Source organism: Streptopelia decaocto (assembly GCF_964273445.1).
Source record: "Streptopelia decaocto genome assembly, chromosome: 1".
NCBI lineage: Eukaryota > Metazoa > Chordata > Aves > Columbiformes > Columbidae > Streptopelia > Streptopelia decaocto.
Genome location: NC_138663.1, coordinates 62491009 through 62511100, shown reverse-complemented (window position 1 = coordinate 62511100; position 20092 = coordinate 62491009). Strand labels below are relative to the sequence as shown.

At 40.9% G+C, this 20092-nt stretch overlaps 1 protein-coding gene across 5 annotated transcripts in view; it reads left to right on the top strand.

The window, feature by feature from the left end:
- The window catches only part of KIAA1549, a 143166-nt gene that overhangs the window by 53235 nt on the left and 69839 nt on the right, over positions 1-20092 (top strand). For all 5 annotated transcript variants that reach the window (XR_014183129.1, XR_014183130.1, XM_082043184.1 and 2 more), the window contains exons 2-3: positions 14108-16846; positions 18353-18441. Coding sequence is in view for 3 of the 5 variants with exons in the window: in XM_082043184.1 (XP_081899310.1) it covers positions 14108-16846; positions 18353-18441 (2828 nt within the window). In the remaining 2 variants the exon portion in view is untranslated. The remainder of the gene's footprint in view (positions 1-14107; positions 16847-18352; positions 18442-20092) is intronic.

The following is a 20092-nucleotide window of genomic DNA, read 5'->3' as shown; positions in this document are numbered from 1 at the left end:
AAGTGACTGTTGGAGGGGGGTTTGAAACCACAGGGAGTGAAATAAACTGTAGCTCATAACTTGTATAAGGCTGACCTGCTTTTCTTTTAGCATAAATAAAATTTTTATGCTGGTTTGGCTAGACATGGCAAAGTAGTACAAAGTATCTGTGTTGTGACCTGATCCAGAAACACTGTCCATTTTTGATTGTGGGCATTTAAGCAGTGTGACTTGTGAAAGGTCAAGCTGTTGTAAAGGGAAGAAAATAGCCATGTGCATGATGCAGTTTCTTAAATAATTTAAATAGGCTTGATATAGGAGACTTATCCTCTTTGACTGAGGGCTCTTCTGTAGGAAAGTATTTCTGCCTGAGAGATTTATATTTTTTTTCTTTGTTGAACAGTTCTTCAGGTAGTTGCTTAAAAAATTTTCTTTTGGAGTATCTCATCTTGATAATTCTGTATTCTAAGGTGTGGATGTATAGTTACTATGAACAACTCCTGGGATTAGGATATTAGGAGAAGAATACATCAACAGCCAACCAGGATCTTTAATTCAGCATTTCAACCTAAGAAAGGGGAAGAATCCCAAAATGCAGGAGCTGGGATTGGCTCTTAAGAGTATGTCTGGTTATACCTAATGTGCTGTCCTGTAGTAGCCTCTTTAATAAAGGAAAGGATTTTCCAGCTCTGTATGGGACGTATCAAACAACATTCATGTACACTGTAAATACTCCGTCTCAAGTAACTGATAATTTATTAGGGAAGGTTACTGTATTTCTTTTCCCTTTCTTTTGAACCTGATTTACTTCGGATAGTCTTAAATTTACTGTTCAGAAGAATTCTAACACACTACGGAAGTTATCATATTGGTGTTATTTCTTTATCCAATTATATTGTTTGTTTTATCTGGAATAAAAGTGAAAGCATTTATTAACATGTGGTCACTTTAATTTTTATTGTCTGGAGACACAGTAATGTACATAAGCCAATTTTTTTCAAAATAAGAAGCCTGCAGTTATTTTAAATTGTACTAAGCATGCCATAAAGGAAAATAGTCGTGTGTGGTCAGAAAAGAGCATCTGTTCTTTATTTTGGAAAATTGTATCTATTTATTTGCAATTATTTGCAAATAAAAAATGGGCATCAGCATTGCCTGTATGTACTGTGTGTTTTTATTCTTGAAACTTGTGTCATGATTCCTGAAAAAACTGAACTCTTGCCTACCCACAGTTCTGCTTTTTCACTCTTTAGAGATGTAACTGAATTATTTCCTTCCTCTTGGAATACTTCAGAAAGAGGAGATGCTTCAAATGTCCATACCTTGTGGAGAGCACTGGCAGCCCCATTCACATTGCATAGCCCAAATTTCATAGAATCGCTCTAGTTGGAAGAGACCCTCAATCAAGATCAAGTCCAACCATTACCTACTCTGGCACTAAACCATGTCCCTAAGAACCTCGTCCATGCGCCTTCTAAACACCTCCAGGCGTGGTGACTCCACCACTTCCCTGGGCAGCCTGTTCCAATGACTGACAACCCTTTCTGTGAAGAATTTTTTCCTAATATCCAACCTGAACCTTCCCTGACACAACTCGAGGCCATTTCCTCTCATCCTATCACTTGCTACTTGGGAGAAGAGACCAACACCCTCCATGCTACAACCTCCTTTCAGGTAGCTGTAGACAGCGATAAGGTTTCCTCTCAGCCTCCTTTTCTCCAGGCTAAACAGCCCCAGTTCCCTCAGCTGCTCCTCATCAGACTTGTGCTCCAGACCCTTCACCAGCTTCATTGCCCTTCTCTGAACTCGGTCCAGCACCTCAATGTCTGTCTTGTAGTGAGGGGCCTAAAACTGAACACAGGATTCAAGGTGGGGCCTCACCGGCACCAAGTACAGCAGGATGATCACTTCCCTAGTCCTGCTGGCCCCACTATTCCTGATACAAGCCAGGATGCTGTTGGCCTTTTTGGTAATCTGGGCAAACTGCTGGGTCATATTCAGCCAGCTGTTCATCAAAGCCCCCAGTTTCAGTGCAGTGATATCTTTCAAGCAGGAAGGTTAAAGCTATTCAAGACATCAAAGCTCCAACTTCTGTTTAGGATCCCATGGGTACCTGTTTTGGCTTCGAAACATAGTTTGCTGTCCTGTGGAGTACCACATATGAAAGGAACTTGGTGCTTCAGCAGGTTCAGTGTGTTTTGTTTTGTTTTTTTAAGTAGATAGGATGAAGCTATTGACAACTTCATAAATGAAGAGCCCCACTATTGAGTTCAGGATCTAAGGGGTATCTGTTTCAGCTTCTAAAAATATTGTTTACTGTCCTGAGGAGTCCTGCATAAGGAACTCATCAACACTTCATTGGGTTAAACTTCTAAGTTGTCCTAAAATGTACATCAGATAATCTTAGAACAAATACCAAGGTCTGAATTCAAGAGAAGCCTGTATTCTTCTCCTGAGACCAATGTTTACTGTTCTTGGATATTTATTTATTTATTTATTTATTTATTTAGTTGGTTGGTTGGTTGGTTTACTGTCTTTGTCTTGGAGATTATGCAGCCAGAATGCATCGCAACCCTGTTTCCCAGTGGTCTTCTCCAGTGCGCATGGTTTTAACTGGATGTGGGATTCACCTGAAGAGCCTCTAATCCTAGCCCAGGTGTTTCCATGGGAAAGTACCTGTAACACTGCCATGTCTGGTAGGTGGAGTAGTGCCTATAGGTCTGTGTTTAATGAATATGTGCTGCAATTTATAATGCTGCACTGACTCCTGCATCTGTAGCTTTACAGAACAGTAATGGCAGTAGGTTGGAAAATGATGCAGCCTTACATATTAGAGAACATGGGGAAGTGAAGGGGTGACCCAGGGAGCTTAAGGACCAGGAAAGGTCCTAGTAAGGACTTAGAAGGACCATCTCTTCAGTGTCACCATTCACTTCAGCAATGCTTCACAGCCAAGCTAACATGATGCTGTACCACAGGATCTTGTAAAGTCTAATTGTAATGGGATAGTTTATGGCAGCAAGGTGAGAAGCGTGCAATGATTATTGCAGAATGCGATGGAATTTGGCTATTGTTTGCGTGTACATGATGCCCATTCCCTCCTCATTGCTTTAAGGAAAATATATTTTCTTTCATGCCACTAACAAATGTCAGTTATGTCAGTTATAAAAAAAAGGAAAGGTCTCCTTTAAGGCTGGCATGACTCTGCTGTGGTTGTTCTGTTTCTTTAATGCTCAGTTGTCCTGAAACAGTTTTCAGTTGCTCTTTGCTACCAGTCTTGCTTGGGAAAGCTGCATTAACTGATCCGTTTCCCAGCCAGTTGTTTCTGCTTCTCATTTGTCCCGTGTGTGTTAAATTTCGATAGAAAGAGATTCCTTGCCCCTCTTTTTTATTATTCACTTTGTAGTCTGTTTCCTAATATGTTAATTAGGGAGTTTTACTTTGTGACATTCCTGAAGAGATTGTTCCTATAAAAAATGCTGTGAGCAGACTGCCCCATAAAGTAGGACTATATAACACTTTCCACTCCCATATACTTCTCCATACTTTACAATTGTTTTTTTTTTACCTTTCTTGTTCTCTGTACATATTTGTAGTAAGAGTACTCTCCTTAGATCCTTTTTCTGGATTATCCTTATATTCATTGTGTCCCACAGCAGATCTTATTCTCATTTATTTCTACTACACTTGTTAATATGTTATTTACTCGTTCTTTTATTTCTGTTATTAACTGAAGCTATGAAGTTTCTGGGGCCATGTAGAAACTGCAGTTCTTACTAGAAGATGGTGTTACTTTCAGGACTTAGGGACTCCAGTATCCACAGCTTCTTTCTCATGCGTTTGGAGTGCCACACACATCTTGAGCACCTGAGAGTACTGAGAAATAGAAGACTCACACCTTAGTATCTTGGGTATTATTGTATGGCCAATAACTTCCTCTCTCCCAGCACCAACTTCAGTGCTGGGAAATGACGATGCAACTTTGCTGAAGTTGGTAGAGTGAACTCATTTGCATTGGTCATGAGCTTGGCCCCAGGTCTGAAAGCTTAAGAAGGCAGTAGCTCAGGATAACCTGTTTCCAGTGGAGTGCTCTGACAACGGTGATTAGGCCTGTTGTATTGCATTAGGGACATAAGAAAAGGCTTCAGGCAAGTTTCATTTCTCTTAAGATGCTAGCAACGGTGATTTCTCTACTTGCTATGTTTTGAGGATGTTGCTAAGGAGAAACAGACAAAAAGACCAAAATTAATTGCTAAAGCTTGAGATACTTACACAAGGAAACATTCTACCTGATATCATAATTATTCTTAAAACTAATGCAGTTCCAGCATATCTAGTAAGGATATTTGCATTGAATTTGCAAATATTGTGCAGTAGATGCCTAAGCCTGACAGCCTATAGGGAAGGGGCAGAAAAGTATGGGTTTTTTTTTCATTGGTTTTGTTTTGTTTTTAATTTGAAACCCTATTTGTGTTGCCTTTTTTCTTCTTCCCTAGTAGTTTTGCCAGGGAATTATCATCAGGAAGTTCCAGGGGCATAAGTTGTAACAGAAGCTTAATCTTTCTTAATATGCAGTGATTTTTTTTTCCTTTTTACTACAGCGTTGGTTTAGGAGATTTCTCTTCTTCCAGGTGAAGTCAAGGCCAATAAAATTTGCACAGTGTAAAGAAAAATCTTAGGTAGCTTATTTCAAACCCCTGCTTGAATTTCTCTTCCATCTCTTTGTTATGTCCCATTTCTTTCTGTGTCTTCAGCTCTTGGTAAGCACTTAGTTTCAACCCCAAAGGCTGGGGTAACTGGGACTGTTCTGTTCTCTTTCCCAGCTTTTTTGTGAAATATCCTTTTTCTATGAAAATGCATTGACAGATTCTCTCTCATGTGACTTGATTTGCCAAGTGATACATGCTGCGAGTACTACTAAATGCCTTCATATCCTACTGTGCAAGAGCTTTTCAGTATTATTTGCTTATGCATATGCAACTGTTTGAAAAATTAAGCATGTAGAGGGATATTGTTATGATCTGGCCTTGGAGCAAGGAAGTTGTTTTGTGAGTTCAATACAGAGTGATGGTATTATGCAGGTTGAAAATCTTATATTTTCAGATTTTTCACCATGCTTTGTGTAACAAAAGTCTTGTAAATTAGTTTCTCAAATGAGCTGCTTTTACGTGTTGCAGGTTGGGACTTCATTTACTCCTTGCAGAAACATGAATTTGGAGCAACGAGTCCACTGACCTGAACAACTTAAAGCTCAGTCAAGGGTATTTTCCCTTTGTCAGCACGACACAGTTAAGGATATGTGTCAATGAAGAGAGTCCCTGTGGATAACTGGGTTACTAGGATACAGCATAGGCTGTGTTTTAATTAGGCAGTTACTCTTCAGGCTGTCATTACATTGCTTTGAGAGATTCTGTATTATATAATAGTCATAATGCAATTTAAGAAATAAAAATTGTTTTAAGGATGTATTTTTTTCTCAAGGCATTTGTATGCATTGGAAACAAAATACTACTCAGTGATATGCCATCTGTGCAAAGGAGAGGCTAATATAAATGTAATTGGTCTTTTCAAAAGCTTTTTGGAGGATGCTGCAGTGCTGAGCATAAATAGAAAGCTGCTTAGTAGTCATTTGGTTAGATGAAAACTGACACTGGCACTTCACAGACTAAAAATCAACTTCCTCTGCAGAGAGCAATTACAAAAAAAATAAAAAGGAAAAAAAACCACACAAGGGGGAAAGAAAGCTTTTTGTTTTTAAAAATGTGACCTGGTTATCATGATGAGCAAATCTGATGAGCTTTTCCTAAAACGTTTGTAAAGCCAATTCAAGTTTGTGTGTGCTTTATCCCTAACATATGGCTTCCCACATGATGATGTCATGTACAACTGAATGCCAAAAAAGCATGAGTGCTCTCAGCAAAAGCTACACTTTGAACTAGTATTTGATTTGCAGTTTTCTGTGCGTCTGCGTGTATGGCCAGCCAGCAGTCGCTCCAGAGCACCGAGCTCTGCACAAAGCCCTGGCTTTCCTCAACTGTGGGTGATGGTCTGTAGGAACATGCAGTGGCCATAGAAAGCTTCTGTATGGGAAATAATCTTTCTTCCTCCTGAGATGTTTGAAATGGTGTGAATTGTCATGGCAAATTTGCTTTCTCACCTCTGCATTCGGGTATCTATACAGAGCAGTTCTAGAGTGACTGTTGGTTTGAGGCATCTTGGTGCTGTAAGAGCTTTATGCAGTTCCACAAGTGAGGATTTCTTTATCGTTCGGGTTTGCAGGTGGTGTGTAGGCATGACAAACTGTTCTGTGAACAGGGTTTGTTCCCAACACCACTTGTTGGCAGGCAGAGTTTTTCAAAGGTAATAATGCTGTTTCAGAGATAAAATCTCAGTGTGTGGTGGTGATTATGGCGTGGATTGGGGGGCACGGGGAGGGGTGTTCTCCTTCTGTCCCCATCTGTGTGCTCTCCCGCCTGATCTGGTGGTGGGTGCACTGTTATCTTTTGTGTTGCGAAAAGCTTTGCTTGGGTTGCAAGGTTTTTCCTCTATTGTGCAAAACAGAATCTGTTACCATGCTATTAGATAAAGAGAAGCTGTGTTGTTTTGTTTTTTTTCTTTTAATCTACCAATTACTGTTAACTGCTACAGCATCCTATTCAGCCTCAACAGTGTATATATTTGGAAGATTCCTCGATCAGAACACGGATTGCAAGTTTTCTGATGAGGTGCTGCATCAGCTGTGCAGTGCTAGCTGGGATCCCAGACTGCCTACAGCTCTTTAACATGATGATTACCAGCAAAAGTGTCCTAAAGGAAGTTTTCAGCATTTGTTTTTTGTTGGTGGTTTTGGGAGGAAAAAAAAAAAAAAAAAAAAAAGGAAGAAAATGTAAATGTCTAGTATTATAGGCTCATTGGTATCATGTTGATATCAGTTTGTACTGCAGTTGGTTTTCAAATGCAATAAATACTGGATGAGGAGTGTTGTGATGTATTTTTTTGACTTGGGTTTGAAATGCAGTTAGACCATCTTCTACTAAACCTCTTCCTTTACAAAGACTTCATCAGCTCTGCTGGCAAGCAAGCAGGGGTTTCTCTTGGCCACTTTCCTTTGTGTTTTTGTGCATCTTTTCTCCTCACGCAGAGGTGGAAGCTTGCGCTCATTTGCTGTGTGGGAGGAGGAGTTTCTTGGATACTTGCACCTGGGCAGCAGCTGAGCCACATCTGTTTGCATGTGGATAAAGAATGACTTCAAGATGTTCCTCTTCTTTCTTGGCTCTGTATTGAACCCTGACGTGTGCAGAAGTGAGCATGTGTGTACATAGGCACTGACTTTGCCTGCTTTCCATTAACACTATTCCTTTTTCTCTTAATACAACTTTTGCTATTTGTTATGAAATTTTACCTTCAACTGCACTGCAAAGGAGTGCCAAGACACAGCATAGATCTTGCATTTCTTTACTTTCTTTTTTAGTCTTTAGTTGGTACAAGCAGCTTAATTACTTAAAATATGTAAGTGCATGTGATAAACGATGTCAGACATTTTTGATCTTTTACAATAAGAAAATGAGCATCATTGAGATACAGCTGTTAGGACTCCAGCTGATTTGTGTCTCTTGTACATCCTAAGTGTGCACTACTCCAAGGCAGCGTTGGGCATGGGTGCAGCTTGTGTTCCAGGGAACAGGACCTTCCAAATGCTTCCCGGAGCCCCACAGAGGAGCTGGAGCTCAGGAAGGGAGGGACAGTGCAGGCTCCCATCCCCTCCTCTGCCTGGCTTTTGTGTGCCAGGGGTGATTACTGTCACTGCTCAATCCATGCTTAATGCCTCCTGGAGAAGAAAGCAGACAGCTTTTCAGCTGCACATGCTTCTCTGACTGGTATTTTCCTGCAAGCCAGACACCTAAGAAATTGAGTTAGAGGCTTACACAAGAGAATTGTGTGCATTTTTTGCAATGAGCTAATGCGTACAAGGTCTTCTTGATGGCAGCTGGACTAAATGCATTTAAATAAGCTAGAAAGTTAAGTGTTAAGGCATATGAGGAAGAGTTGTGATTTTTTTCAGATACATTTGCATCTATTATTCTCTCTACCCTCAGGTGATCTCCTCCTATGCTGCATTCAGTTATTTCAATTTCTTACTTTATCGTTCTCAAATAAAAAGTTAAATAGTGGTGAATAGCAAAAATGTTGTTAAAACCTTCCCTGAAATGTGATGTGCTACTCTACCCCCCATAGTCAAGGAGCTGCTTCAGGTCGTGAAAATTCCTCATAAGTTCATAGCTTTAACTTGAATAATTTAGGAACTGTTGTTATCTAGTTAATAAATAGGAATTTTCCCATAATACTTGGAACATATGCAACACTAGTTACCTAAAATGCCACTATTTGAAACAATGGGCAGCAATAAAGAGCAAATTTTCTCAGTGCCTAAAAAACAAAGGTACTAAAATTTAATTTTGTAGATCATTGTGTTAGTACACAGATCACTTTTTTTAAAGTGATATATGTTTTGAATTGCTTTGTTACTAGTCTGCTGGCACTTTCCGATGTTTGCAAACTTTATTGGCTGTTGTTTAGTTTCTCAAAAATAATAGAGAAAAAATTACTATAATAGTTCTATTCTCAAAGCTTGATTTATTACAAGTAAAGACTTCTATGTTGTATTTGTTGTTGTTGTGCCTGTACCTATTGTCTATAGTTCAAAATCTCCATGATGTAGGAAATTACCTACATGTTAGCAGATATTGATAGTTGTGGTAATGTACAATTGCCACGTTTTAATAGCAGAGTGCAGAGGAGCGATGCAGCTGTTTTGAAGTTGCATGAAAGATCAGTGGCAGAGGTGAGATTACATCTTGGATCCTGCATTAAAAAATATATGGAAGTATGGTTATTATAAATGAAATATCAAAGTATGAAAGCATATGATTATATTATTACAATATATATTTGAAAAGTCATCTTTTTCTACTTTGTTATAGAGTATAGAACAGACATTACTTTCCAGCACTGCAGCTACAGGAAAAAACAAAAACTACATCCTTCTGATTGCTTTCTGGAAAAATACCTAGTCTAGTTCCTGGTTTATGAACACGTAGTTTTTTGGCATGGTGTATTTTTGTCACTAAAGATGTCTACAGACTGCAGCAGTCCTTTTCTGTAGTCATGGGGCAGCATTATGCTGGTGTTATGGCCCTTCCCAAATTCACACAAACCTGCGCCAGCATTAAAGATGCCCGGCCATGCTTCTGTAAATACAGATTAGGCAGTTGGAGGGGTCATTGTGTTCAGTGACAGGTTTCATTACTTGTATATTTCGCTCAGGCTCTTACCGGTTTTCGGGGCAGCAGAACCAGCAGAGTTCATCACCCCAAGCTCATCAGCACATTTCCCATGCTATCGCTTCTCCTGAGTCCCAGTGTCATTGTCAGAGCTGAGGCATTGTACTGGTGCCATCTGGGGTGCCCGTGGCTCCTGCCATGAGTTTTTGCCCTTCCTCCCCTTTCCTGTCACTTGGGATCACAGCTTTGCTTCCAAGCTGTCTATTCTTTTCCATAACGTTATCAGCTTAGTGGAGTTTGGCGCGTCTGATTGCCATCCTGCCACCATTGCCCAGCTCAATGGCAGTACAGCTGCTGCACAGCGAAACCGTCACCCAACAGCAACAGCTGTGCAAACAGACACATCAGCATTGATATTCATCAATAGCTTTGTGCGGTTGCGGTGTTGAGATATACCAGAACATGTGCAGTCTGTCTGCTTTCTTTGTCCCGCAGTATAGCCAGATTGGCTGCTCCGCACTGGTGAGGGCGGGATTGTCCCACCGTGATGTGCCCGCGCCTCCTTCCCTTGTTCCTTTGCTTTCCCCTCCTCTTTGTGGGCTGTCTGGCTGCTCTCAGGCACATCTGCCATGCGTCCCATCTGCTCTTCATGAGAGGCGCGCACGGCTCTGACAAGCAGCATTCAAGTAGTGCACTATTCTTCTGGAGATGACAGAAAACAGTAATTTGTATTGTTAGTGGCATGTCACTAATGCACCCCACTTCAAAAACGCGAAGCAAAGTAAATAGCATGGAACACTGGCTTGCGAACTTGCTGGTGAGGTTTTTTTCAAAATCTTATATGCACAAATGAATTTCTCCCACTCCACTTACCTCAAGTAACAATGCTCTTACCTTGTCTTACAGCTTGTAACTTTTTCAAGGCATGATAGGTTTTCCTGAAAAAAAAGAAACATTTTCAGGTGTCGTGTTTTTCCCTTCCTGGCATTAGGTGTATGATAAAATTATTATATACTATGACTTTGTGTTTCAAGGAAAAAACATTAGCAGACTGTAAAGAAAAAGCTAGTTCTAAAGTCAGAATCAATTTAAAGCCAAGATTGCCCTTGCCTCTTAGTCATGTCTATTGGCCAGCCTACAATGTTGCTTCAGAAGATCCTTCTGTGATGGGTATTCACTTCCAGCAGGATCTTGCCTTGTAACAGCTCCCCCTGTAAAACTGAACACAGATAAAGGGAGCTCCCTGTGGGTGAAGGAAGATGATACACAGCGTAGCCGTGTATAGGTAGTAGAACTGTTTTGTTTGTGGTATCACCTCTGGCTTTGGGTCGAAGATTTGTGGAGATCTGTGATTAAAAGCACAGTTACTAATCAGTATGTATTCACCTTTATCAGTCATATAAACTGTAACGTGTAGCAGCTCTGTGTTTAACCCACTGTGTTGAAGCTAATACAGTCGTCCTGTGTTAATGCTGCAGGGATTTACAACATGAAGCCACGATGAAGAAGAAGAACTTATTCTCTTAGCCCATTTGTGTGCAATTTGGAATTCACTGTGAGCGAGCACTGGGTATACAAAGTGCAACCAAAGTACACAGGATTTTACAGGGCTGGCTGAAAGGAACTGTGCATGCATATAGGGAGAGAAGTAATTCATTTGGACAGCGTTTGTTTCATAGCCTTGCAAGTCTTTGCTTTATTAACTCCCTGCTTACTAAAAATGTCACAAAGAAAAATAAAGGCTGGAAGCCCAAGTCAAAGGAAGGAGTGAGGCTAGGGAGACTTTTAGCAAGGAGAAAATGTTGAACAGGTTTTCATTAGCAAATGGGGCTGGCTTCGGTTTTCAGTTCTCTGCTTGCTAGAAACTGCTTTTTCTGGTATTCACGTTAACTGCTTGTGAAAGTTGTTATTCCATGATGGCTGTACTGTGCCATGTTCAAAGAGCTGACCTCCATGCAAGAAGGATGGACTTGTGTTATTTGCCTTACATAGGTTTTACAGGAGTGTACCTGTTGTGTTTTTCTTCTTTTTCTTTTCTTCATTCTCTTTTCTCTTTTTTCTTTTCTCTCTTATTTTCCTCTTCCTCCCTCTTCTTCCTCCCTCTTCTTCCTCCCTTTTCTTCCTCCCTTTTCTTCCTCCCTTTTCTTCCTCCCTCTTCTTCCTCCCTCTTCTTCCTCCCTCTTCTTCCTCCCTCTTCTTCCTCCCTCTTCTTCCTCCCTCTTCTTCCTCCCTCTTCTTCCTCCCTCTTCTTCCTCCCTCTTCTTCCTCCCTCTTCTTCCTCCCTCTTCTTCCTCCCTCTTCTTCCTCCCTCTTCTTCCTCCCTCTTCTTCCTCCCTCTTCTTCCTCCCTCTTCTTCCTCCCTCTTCTTCCTCCCTCTTCTTCCTCCCTCTTCTTCCTCCCTCTTCTTCCTCCCTCTTCTTCCTCTCTCCTTTCTTCTTTTTGTTTCCCTGAGAGCATTGTAAGGCAGTATATTTTATTAGCACACTACATCATAAAGCTGGCAATGCTTACAGCGAGAGGGAAAGATGGATTGGGACTACTTGAGAGAATAGTATCTGTATATGTGATTAAGTGTGATTAGTGGTACCGTGGTATTAGCTCTGTGCATTCATTCTTGTAATTGTGCTTTTCAGATCAACAGATTAAAAACTTACCAAGATATGTCAGCATTTGAAAAGTTGCATCAAGGAATTCAGCAAGCAGACCAGGGAGGAGGGATGAGTACAGTAGTTTATCACCTTTAGAAAGTATCTTTAGACTGATAATAGTGTGTTAACAGATAGGTGAGCTATTCCTGCAAGATCTGCCACAGGTTTACTGAGTTCAAGGCATCCTCTGAAGGGTTACAAAAGTAGTTGCAGTTGAGAGGTGTACTGTATCACTCTCTGGCATTTTATACTGTGTATGGTCATTTTCATTTTCAACTGGTCCCTGGTGGTTTAACTGAGGGGGTGTCCTGGTTTTGTTAAAAAACAAGTTTCTCTTTTAGTGAATTTGCCTGTCAGCTAAAGCCTTCATATTAACTGCATTTTCCTGGAGAACCAGATACATGTTTTGGTAAACATAGCAATGGAATGCTAACTTATCAATAAGGACAGATTCACATCTCACAAGAGGGGCAATGAGAAAACAAGTGACCAAGAAACTGACCAACTGTGTATAACATTCCATTCACATGAATACTTCATATAAAAGTGGGAGATCACGAGGATCTCGTTCCTTTTTCCTTATGGCCGACATTAGGAGAGGACCTTGCTAGTTGTCCCTGCAAACTGAGGCCTAGTGAGAGACTGAATCCAGCTCCGGTTGGCTGCAGAGTCCAATCCAGGACTTTGGGTGCCGGCTCTGCAGTTGCTGAGACTTTCAAGATTGGTGTTGTATATTTTGTATTATTTTCTCTATTCTTATTAGTAGCATTAGTAAAACATTTTTAATTTTTCCAACTCTTCTCTCTCTGTCCTCCTTTTCCTCCCAATCGCCTGTCCCTAGTGGGAATGGGGGAGAGGGAGGGGCAAAAGTGGGAAGTGGGGAGGAGAGGAGGTTAACAATACATCTGCCAGGGTTTTATTGTCACCCCGCAATCTAAACCCTCGACAGTGGGATTCCTGGCCCCTGCTCCATACCCCTCCCCTCGCTTTTTTAATGTGTGTTGTCAGTAAGTTCCAGTAGCACTGTATGGACACTGCCATATCAAAACAGGATGATTAGGTGGGATAGATAATTTAAGAATTAAGCCTTTGTGTATATCCTTGAAAAATACCCTGTAGCAATTTTGTAATTTCCTTCAATATTCATCTCTGAAGGCTACTAATCCAGTCTTGACATTTCAGAAAAGTACTTAAGCAATAATCAACCTTTTCTCTGCAAAATGTTTCCATGGTTGGAAAAGCTTTTATACAGATCTCTGTAACTCAAGAACACTTTTGTTAGAGAGGAGGAATTATAATCAAGTTATGCAAATGATATTCATATGTGATTTTTGCAAGTATTTTATTAAAATATCTGGTGAATTCCTAGCTTTTTCTCCATCATGTTTGAAGCTTACTAATTGAATTCTGCAGACTGGAGCAGTGAAACTTTTATCGCAGGTGGCCCGTAAACAGGTTTCTCTTGCAGCAGTTTGTGAATAAAGATGGCAATTGTATAATGAAGGAATTTGTCACTGACTGCTGAAAGGCCACAAGTTCAATGAATGGCTGACCATGTAAGTGTAATTACTGGACCTGTTGCTTAGCAAAGTGTTATAGTTGATGTCAGGTCCATACTTGCCTTACATAAAGGGAACCCCTCTTCATCTCTCATTAAGTGTCACTCATTTCTGCTACCAGCAGGATCTAGTCCTTGAAACAGAACAGATTTACTAGTGAGCCTAATATTAAGAAATAATAAAACCAGAGGAAATGAAGTGATACTAAAAGAAAGCAGAAGACCTAAAGTTACACAGAATTTTTCCCTGCATTGTTTCTTGTTACCCTTTTTGGTATGTTTACTTCGTGTGACCATTGGCTGCCATGCACTGTAGCTTCATGTGAGTAAGAGGGAGGCACTTTATGTCCTTCCTTGGGGCTCACTGGAGCACTGCTGGAGAGAGAGCCGTAGTTACAAAGTGAGAGGGGCTCGTGTTGTCCTGCTCATTTCCAGGGAACAGAGTGTCATGGGGAGTGTTATTGTTTGTGCTGATTCGCTCATAGAGATTTTTCATATACTGAGAGGTTTTGTCTCAGCCCTTGAATTCTGGGCAGCTGTCTCCAAAAATACTGTGTGTGAGGTTTGCTCATTGCGATCTTACTACTTGTGCTAATCTGATGGGTTTTGTTTTTTCTTTTTCTCTCTCCCTCTTTATATAGGTGAGAGATCCTCGGAGCAGCAAAATTTTACCTTTTTCTCAATGGACTCAAAAGTGCACCAGAGCACATCAGGCAGCAGGACACAAATGGCCTTAGCAAAAAGTACTTTGGAGTCCCAAGAAAGTAATTTCCTTCAAATGGTTTTTTCATCAGTTACCACTCCCTTTGATGTGACTTTATTTAACCAAGGAGAAATCGTCAGGATTTCAGAAGGGAGAAGTACACCGTTGGTAGATGTCTCCATAACAAGCAATGAGGCATTCTTAAGTGACAATGAATTTATTAGCTCATTTCCAAAGGCACAGTGGACTCCTCCACTGAAGTCTTTTGCAGTTTTAACAGATCATCACTCTGTTAATACAGTAGAGCCACCAAGAGAAACGTTAGAAACTGTGTTGCTAACACCTTCATTATCTCTCCTTTTTTCACCATATGATATCTCAAAAGCAGAACAGCAAAAGACTCTGAGTGCTGTCCCTGAAGACAGTAACGCTCTTGCAGAACTGCAGTCTTTTGTACCAGGTAGTGAAGTACTAACTGCAAGCAGAGACTTGCTGTTGTACCCTCCAAATACAGCTATTTATTTCACTTCCATTCCTTCTGAGGCAGGAGTTGCAATGCGGGAAAACATAAATGCAAGTTTAACAGCTCTGCCTTTTGGAGCTGCTTCAGAAGAGTCACCTCTTCATCTCAAGCTGCTGGCTAAAATTACCCCTCTAACCCCAGATGCCACAGCACGAAGTGCAGACTTGAATGGTGATGTTTATGCTGATGCGAGTAGCAGGGCAGCAGAAACTCCCAGTTCATGGACCTACCCCACTCCAAGCATTTTGTGGTCCACGCCGGCTTCAGGAGCTGATGCTGAGCCTGCTCTGTTTCCTATTAGTCTTCCACTCGCCTCTTTCCAGCTTCGCTCAGCTGCCATTTCCTCAGACTCTAATACAGTTCTTAATGCCAGCCTGTTTACACATGAGTTCTCTAGCGCAGCACCAAATCTGCCTGCTGGCTCAGAAATACCAAGTCAATTGGAGCTTGTCAGTGAGCTCACAAGTCCAGTGCCTTTCACAAGATCATACAGTTCTTGTCTGTATTGTGACTCAGTTTCACTGCTGCCAGAAGCAGGCTTTTCCCCAGAACATGATGTGGGCTCAGGCGATTATCTGGAAACTTTGTCCATCAGAGTCTCTGAAGTACAAGGCATAACTCCATTTACAACAATAATTACTGACAGGTATGAATTAGAGGAGTCTACACCTGAGATTTTTGATACTTCTTTTCCATCAAGACCAGTTGTTTCATTTTCTTCAAGATTTGCAGAAATCCCTGATTCAAGCGTGTTTTTACCAAGCACTACAGACACTGACCTTAACACTGAAACACCTATAACAATTTCTCCTTCCTACTATCAGCTCTCTGGAGGAACATCACTGAACATCTCTGCCCAGTTTTCCCTTCCTGTTCTGGAAACAGTTTTGCAGACATCAAGGGCTCATGTAGAACTTCCTGGTGCCACCACCACTGTGCTTGACTCTACGTTGATACTGAGTGAGCCAGTAGCGTCATTTCCAGTCAGCCATACAACTTTGCTGGAGTCTCCAGAATTAATGCCATCAGAATCTGTGGTTTTGCTTGACAGGACATCTGCAAGGGAAGAACTATCTTCAAATTTTTCAGATTTTCCATCCAATCTTTTATCAACACCATATCTTATTGAACCTAGCTACTTGTCTTTATCATCAGCCATGCTGAGTTCTTACTCTGTCATGCAAAGTGATTTATCAACGCTCTTACCTCAGACCTTGTTGACTGGGACATCAGTACTTTCTGAGGATGTTTCCAGCTGGGAGTCAGCTACCACTGTCAGCTCTGCCACTGACGCCGAGGTTTCTCAGTTCCCTCTCAGCCAAACATCATCCTTTTACTCAAATGAATCTTCTGTTCCAGGTGCACATGTTCCTGAAATAACGCCATCATCAGATTTTCACTCTGAGTCGTCTGTGATTCTGGAAGCACCCTCACTTTTGGCAGCGGGCTCTGAAGTTGTGTTTACCTCAGCTGTTACAGGAGCTACCTCTCTGGTGGAGCCTTCACTCTCTGCCTCCCACTCCGTGGTTCCTACCCTGGTGCTGCCTGCATCTGACACCCACTCTGTTACCAGCAGCGTCTTGCTCAGTGAAACAAATCTGATCTCTTTGTTTACTACCTTTCCAGCGACTCCTGTCTTAAATATATCTTCATCTTTACTATCAACTGCTCCAGCTTCTGATGGAGATATTGGTGCTACAATTAATCCCACACTGCTTTTAACTTCTGGCAGCGAGGGCAGTGCCCACACAGCCCTTCCTCCTGTAGACCCCGTGAACCTGACATCACGTGTCGACACCAGCAGTGTGATGCCCTCTCCTACAGCATCTCTGCCTGTGACCACGTCGTTTGCTCCCACACAGTTTCTTCCCACTTCTAGCCCTCCCACTGGCGATGAAGTTCCAGCAGGAAGCAGCATAGCTGCTGGTACTGGTGCATCGGCTGCTCCCACCACTGTCCCCACAACCAGTGCCACCAGTGCCACAGGCAGCGACGGCACGACTGCTTCAGGCAGCCTGGGGACGTTCTCCTCCTCCACTCCACTGGTGACCACTGCTCCATCTGAACCTGTGGTCATAACCTCTGCTGTGACCACTACCAGGCAACCCTACGTCTGCGACATCACGGTTCCCGATGCTTACTTAGTCACTGCAGGTAAGAGATTCCTAACATTTTTATTTTGTTTTTCAGAAGCCACTGTAAGGTAGACCCCCTAGCTAAATTTCAGGTATTGAGTTAGCTAAAGGGAGCCTTCCAAAGAAATATGGTGTAAATTTAGACAAATGGCTGTAAAAGCATTGAGTTATCATTTACTCTTGAAAATAATAGAATTCACTTTAACAAAGTCCATTGTGATAGTGAGTTACGTATGCATTACGCTGCACCAAGAATGAAATTGTCTTCTAAAATTGCTGATGTGTACGTACAAGTATACTGAATTAAAGGTTGCTTTATAATTTCGTGGGTTATAAATGAATGTTATTGTCATGGGACTGTTCTATCAAACTGTAAAATATTCTGACTAAGTTTCTCCTTTCAGTTGTTGCTGCTGTTTGTAAAAAAAAACCTGCATGTGAGGTAATGTTGTGATATGGAAGAAGAGAGTTGGTTTAAAAAATGTTTAGGTTTCGTTACCATTTTTACAATTGTAACGTACTAGCTTATGTTTATACTTTTTCTCCTACTGTGCTTAACTTCAATTGGATTTGGTGTGTTTGTAACCAAAAAAAGTGACATTACTTTGTTTCAAAATTAATTGCCTCAGCATCTGTGTTTGCTTTTGTGGTGTGCTCCTACCTCTTCCTAGCTTGTTAACAAAACAATACTAGCCAACTAATCCAGGGCAGCTGCAGAAGTGCTGCATGTTCTGTGGTAAGCAACACATTTTCCCCTTACTATTTACTTGCAATATGTAAACCAGAATGAGCATAACCTTATTCTTCAGATAGGAAGGTGAGCTGGCTGTGCTCTTGATGAGGAAGTTGTTTTGGTTTTTTTTCTAACCTGTAATTTGAGTAGTTCTGTGGGCAAGTTACTGATGGAAAGTAAATGCAGGATGACAAGGCAACACTTTTTAGTTGTTTCCATGACCGTAGTCACAGTCTCAAGTGTGACTGTAACAGACATGACATCCGTAGGGATGTAGGTTTTTTAAAGCAGTTTCTTAGTTGGTGGATATCCCTTTCAGTAATCAGTGTCAAGTTTGTTTACTTTTTATTTAAAGAGTAAAGTAGATGCATATTTTCTGTGGCTTTTTTCTGACCCTATCTGCATTCCATGTGTTGCCTACAAAGCTTTAACTGCGCTATGACAGCAGGCTCATTGTGCACAGGTCAGACTGAATGTGCTGCAACTTTGAGATCCAATTTGAATGCCCCAGTGGCTCCTTAGGAGATTCTTTTACTAGAATGCTAAAGACATTAGATATGGAAAAACAAAACAAGAGAGAAAGTAAACCTGGGGTTCCTTCAACTGTACGCACAGTCACTTTTTAGGATACAGTCACACCTTTACCTGTTTCCTTGTGCACCATCTTATCCATTTGATGCAGTTGATCTCATTGTCTGCTTTTTCATGCATTGCACAATTGAAAATGCAGCTTTGTATCAAAGCTCAGGAGATGAAGCTAAAATGTATTTATTGACTGACATTAATTTCCAGTGCTGGCCCGAAGAGCTGTTCTACCAAATGTCAGTGAATCCATCAGAGAAGTGCTCAGAGTTCAGTTCAGGCGACCAGTAGAGCTGGAGGTAAGTGGGATGAAGTGTGTGCAAGTACTCTTTGAGCAATATAATACCATAGTCATTTTAGTTCACAGGTTAAAATGGTGATTTAAAAACAGCCCATGTGGGACTATAATATATCAGAGAGCAGTTTATTCTAACTCAAATATTAGTCATGTTTGTGGTTTTTTGTTTGTTTGTTTTTTAATATAACATTAGTATGACATCAGCTTTTTTACTTTTAGAATGTCAGCATTTTCTGATCTTTCTTGATTTTGCCAGAGGTGAGCAAGCAGTGCCCAGCCTCTACTGCTCAGCTCCTTTGGCTGCTGAATTGAAACTGAACTGAAAAGGTTTTACCCTTTGAAATAGCTGTACAAAAGTTTTATTTCTTCTGCTAGCTGATTATATACTTAGCACCTTAAACAAAACAAAACCTTCTGCACAGTGTTGTGATATTTTATGTTATAAGTGAAGCCATCAACACTTGCAGAGGAACTAGTGGAATCCCAAATACAGGATTTGTCAAATGAAAAAGGCAGGGGAAAAAATCAGGTGTGCAATTGTAAGATGTTATTTTTAAGCCTTCAAATAGGTGTGACTCAGGTCCTTCCCGCACTCACAGGGCTAGGAATTGCTGCATTCTTGGTTTGTTTGTTTGGGGTTGTTTGGTTTTTTTTGTTTGTTTGGGTTGTTTTTTTTTTTTGAAAACTTCTTCTGCTTTGATGTTTAAAGACTTACCTTTGAGCAATATTTCAGTATTATTTCCTAACCTCAAAGTGAGACTCTGTTCTTCCCCTCTATCTGAAACCCTCTGTCTGAGAGGAAAAGACTGTAGAGGTAGTTTGGGGGTACCTTTGTTGTATAATCAGATGCTTAACACTGGGGACAAAATGAAATGTTTTAATGGAAGTACTGGTGTAGGTGCAGGTTCAGCTGCACTTGCAACTTTTCATGTCTGCATTCATCAGATGTGATAGCCCAGCACCACATTATCTTACTTTTTTGAGTCTATGATCTCATTTTCATTATGAAGTTAACTCTCATAGTAGTTTGAACGTTTCTGTAGCTTGAGTTTCTCTGTGCACAGGATCCTTTGATGCCTCTAACTTCTGCTTGCCGATCTGTGTGGGGAAATAGTGTTTTGACAGCTCCTGCCATAATCACTGCACTCAGTAATTAAACAACTCCTTTCTGGTATTTGAGATCATCCCTCTCTACTACCTAGTCAAGATAGGAGTGTTATAAATTTCTGCCAAACTTCAGCCACAGTGAGCTGCAGCTATAAATTATGTTCAGTTTAAGTCCATTTAGCAATACCTGCCTATAAGCTTTTTTAGGATTTTTTTGTAAATAACAGATTTTTCTTCTGGTTTGTGAGTTATGCCTTCTGATTGTGCAAACTGGCATAGTCAAGTAAAAGCCAAAAGTTCACCATGATAGAACTACGCTAATTTTCAATGACCTTATATGCCTCAATAATATGGAAGCACTTACCCTCTTAATAATAACAGCATTAAGACAAAATCTATTGCTAAATATTTGAAGGCTGATTAGAACCAACATTTGGTGTCTTGCTTCTTTATATTTTTGCCCTTTAAATTCTTTTCTTTCATGTGCACTATTCCCTTGTAAAGGTCTCAATAGGATATTTTGGCCCTAAGGCTGCGCAGAAGCA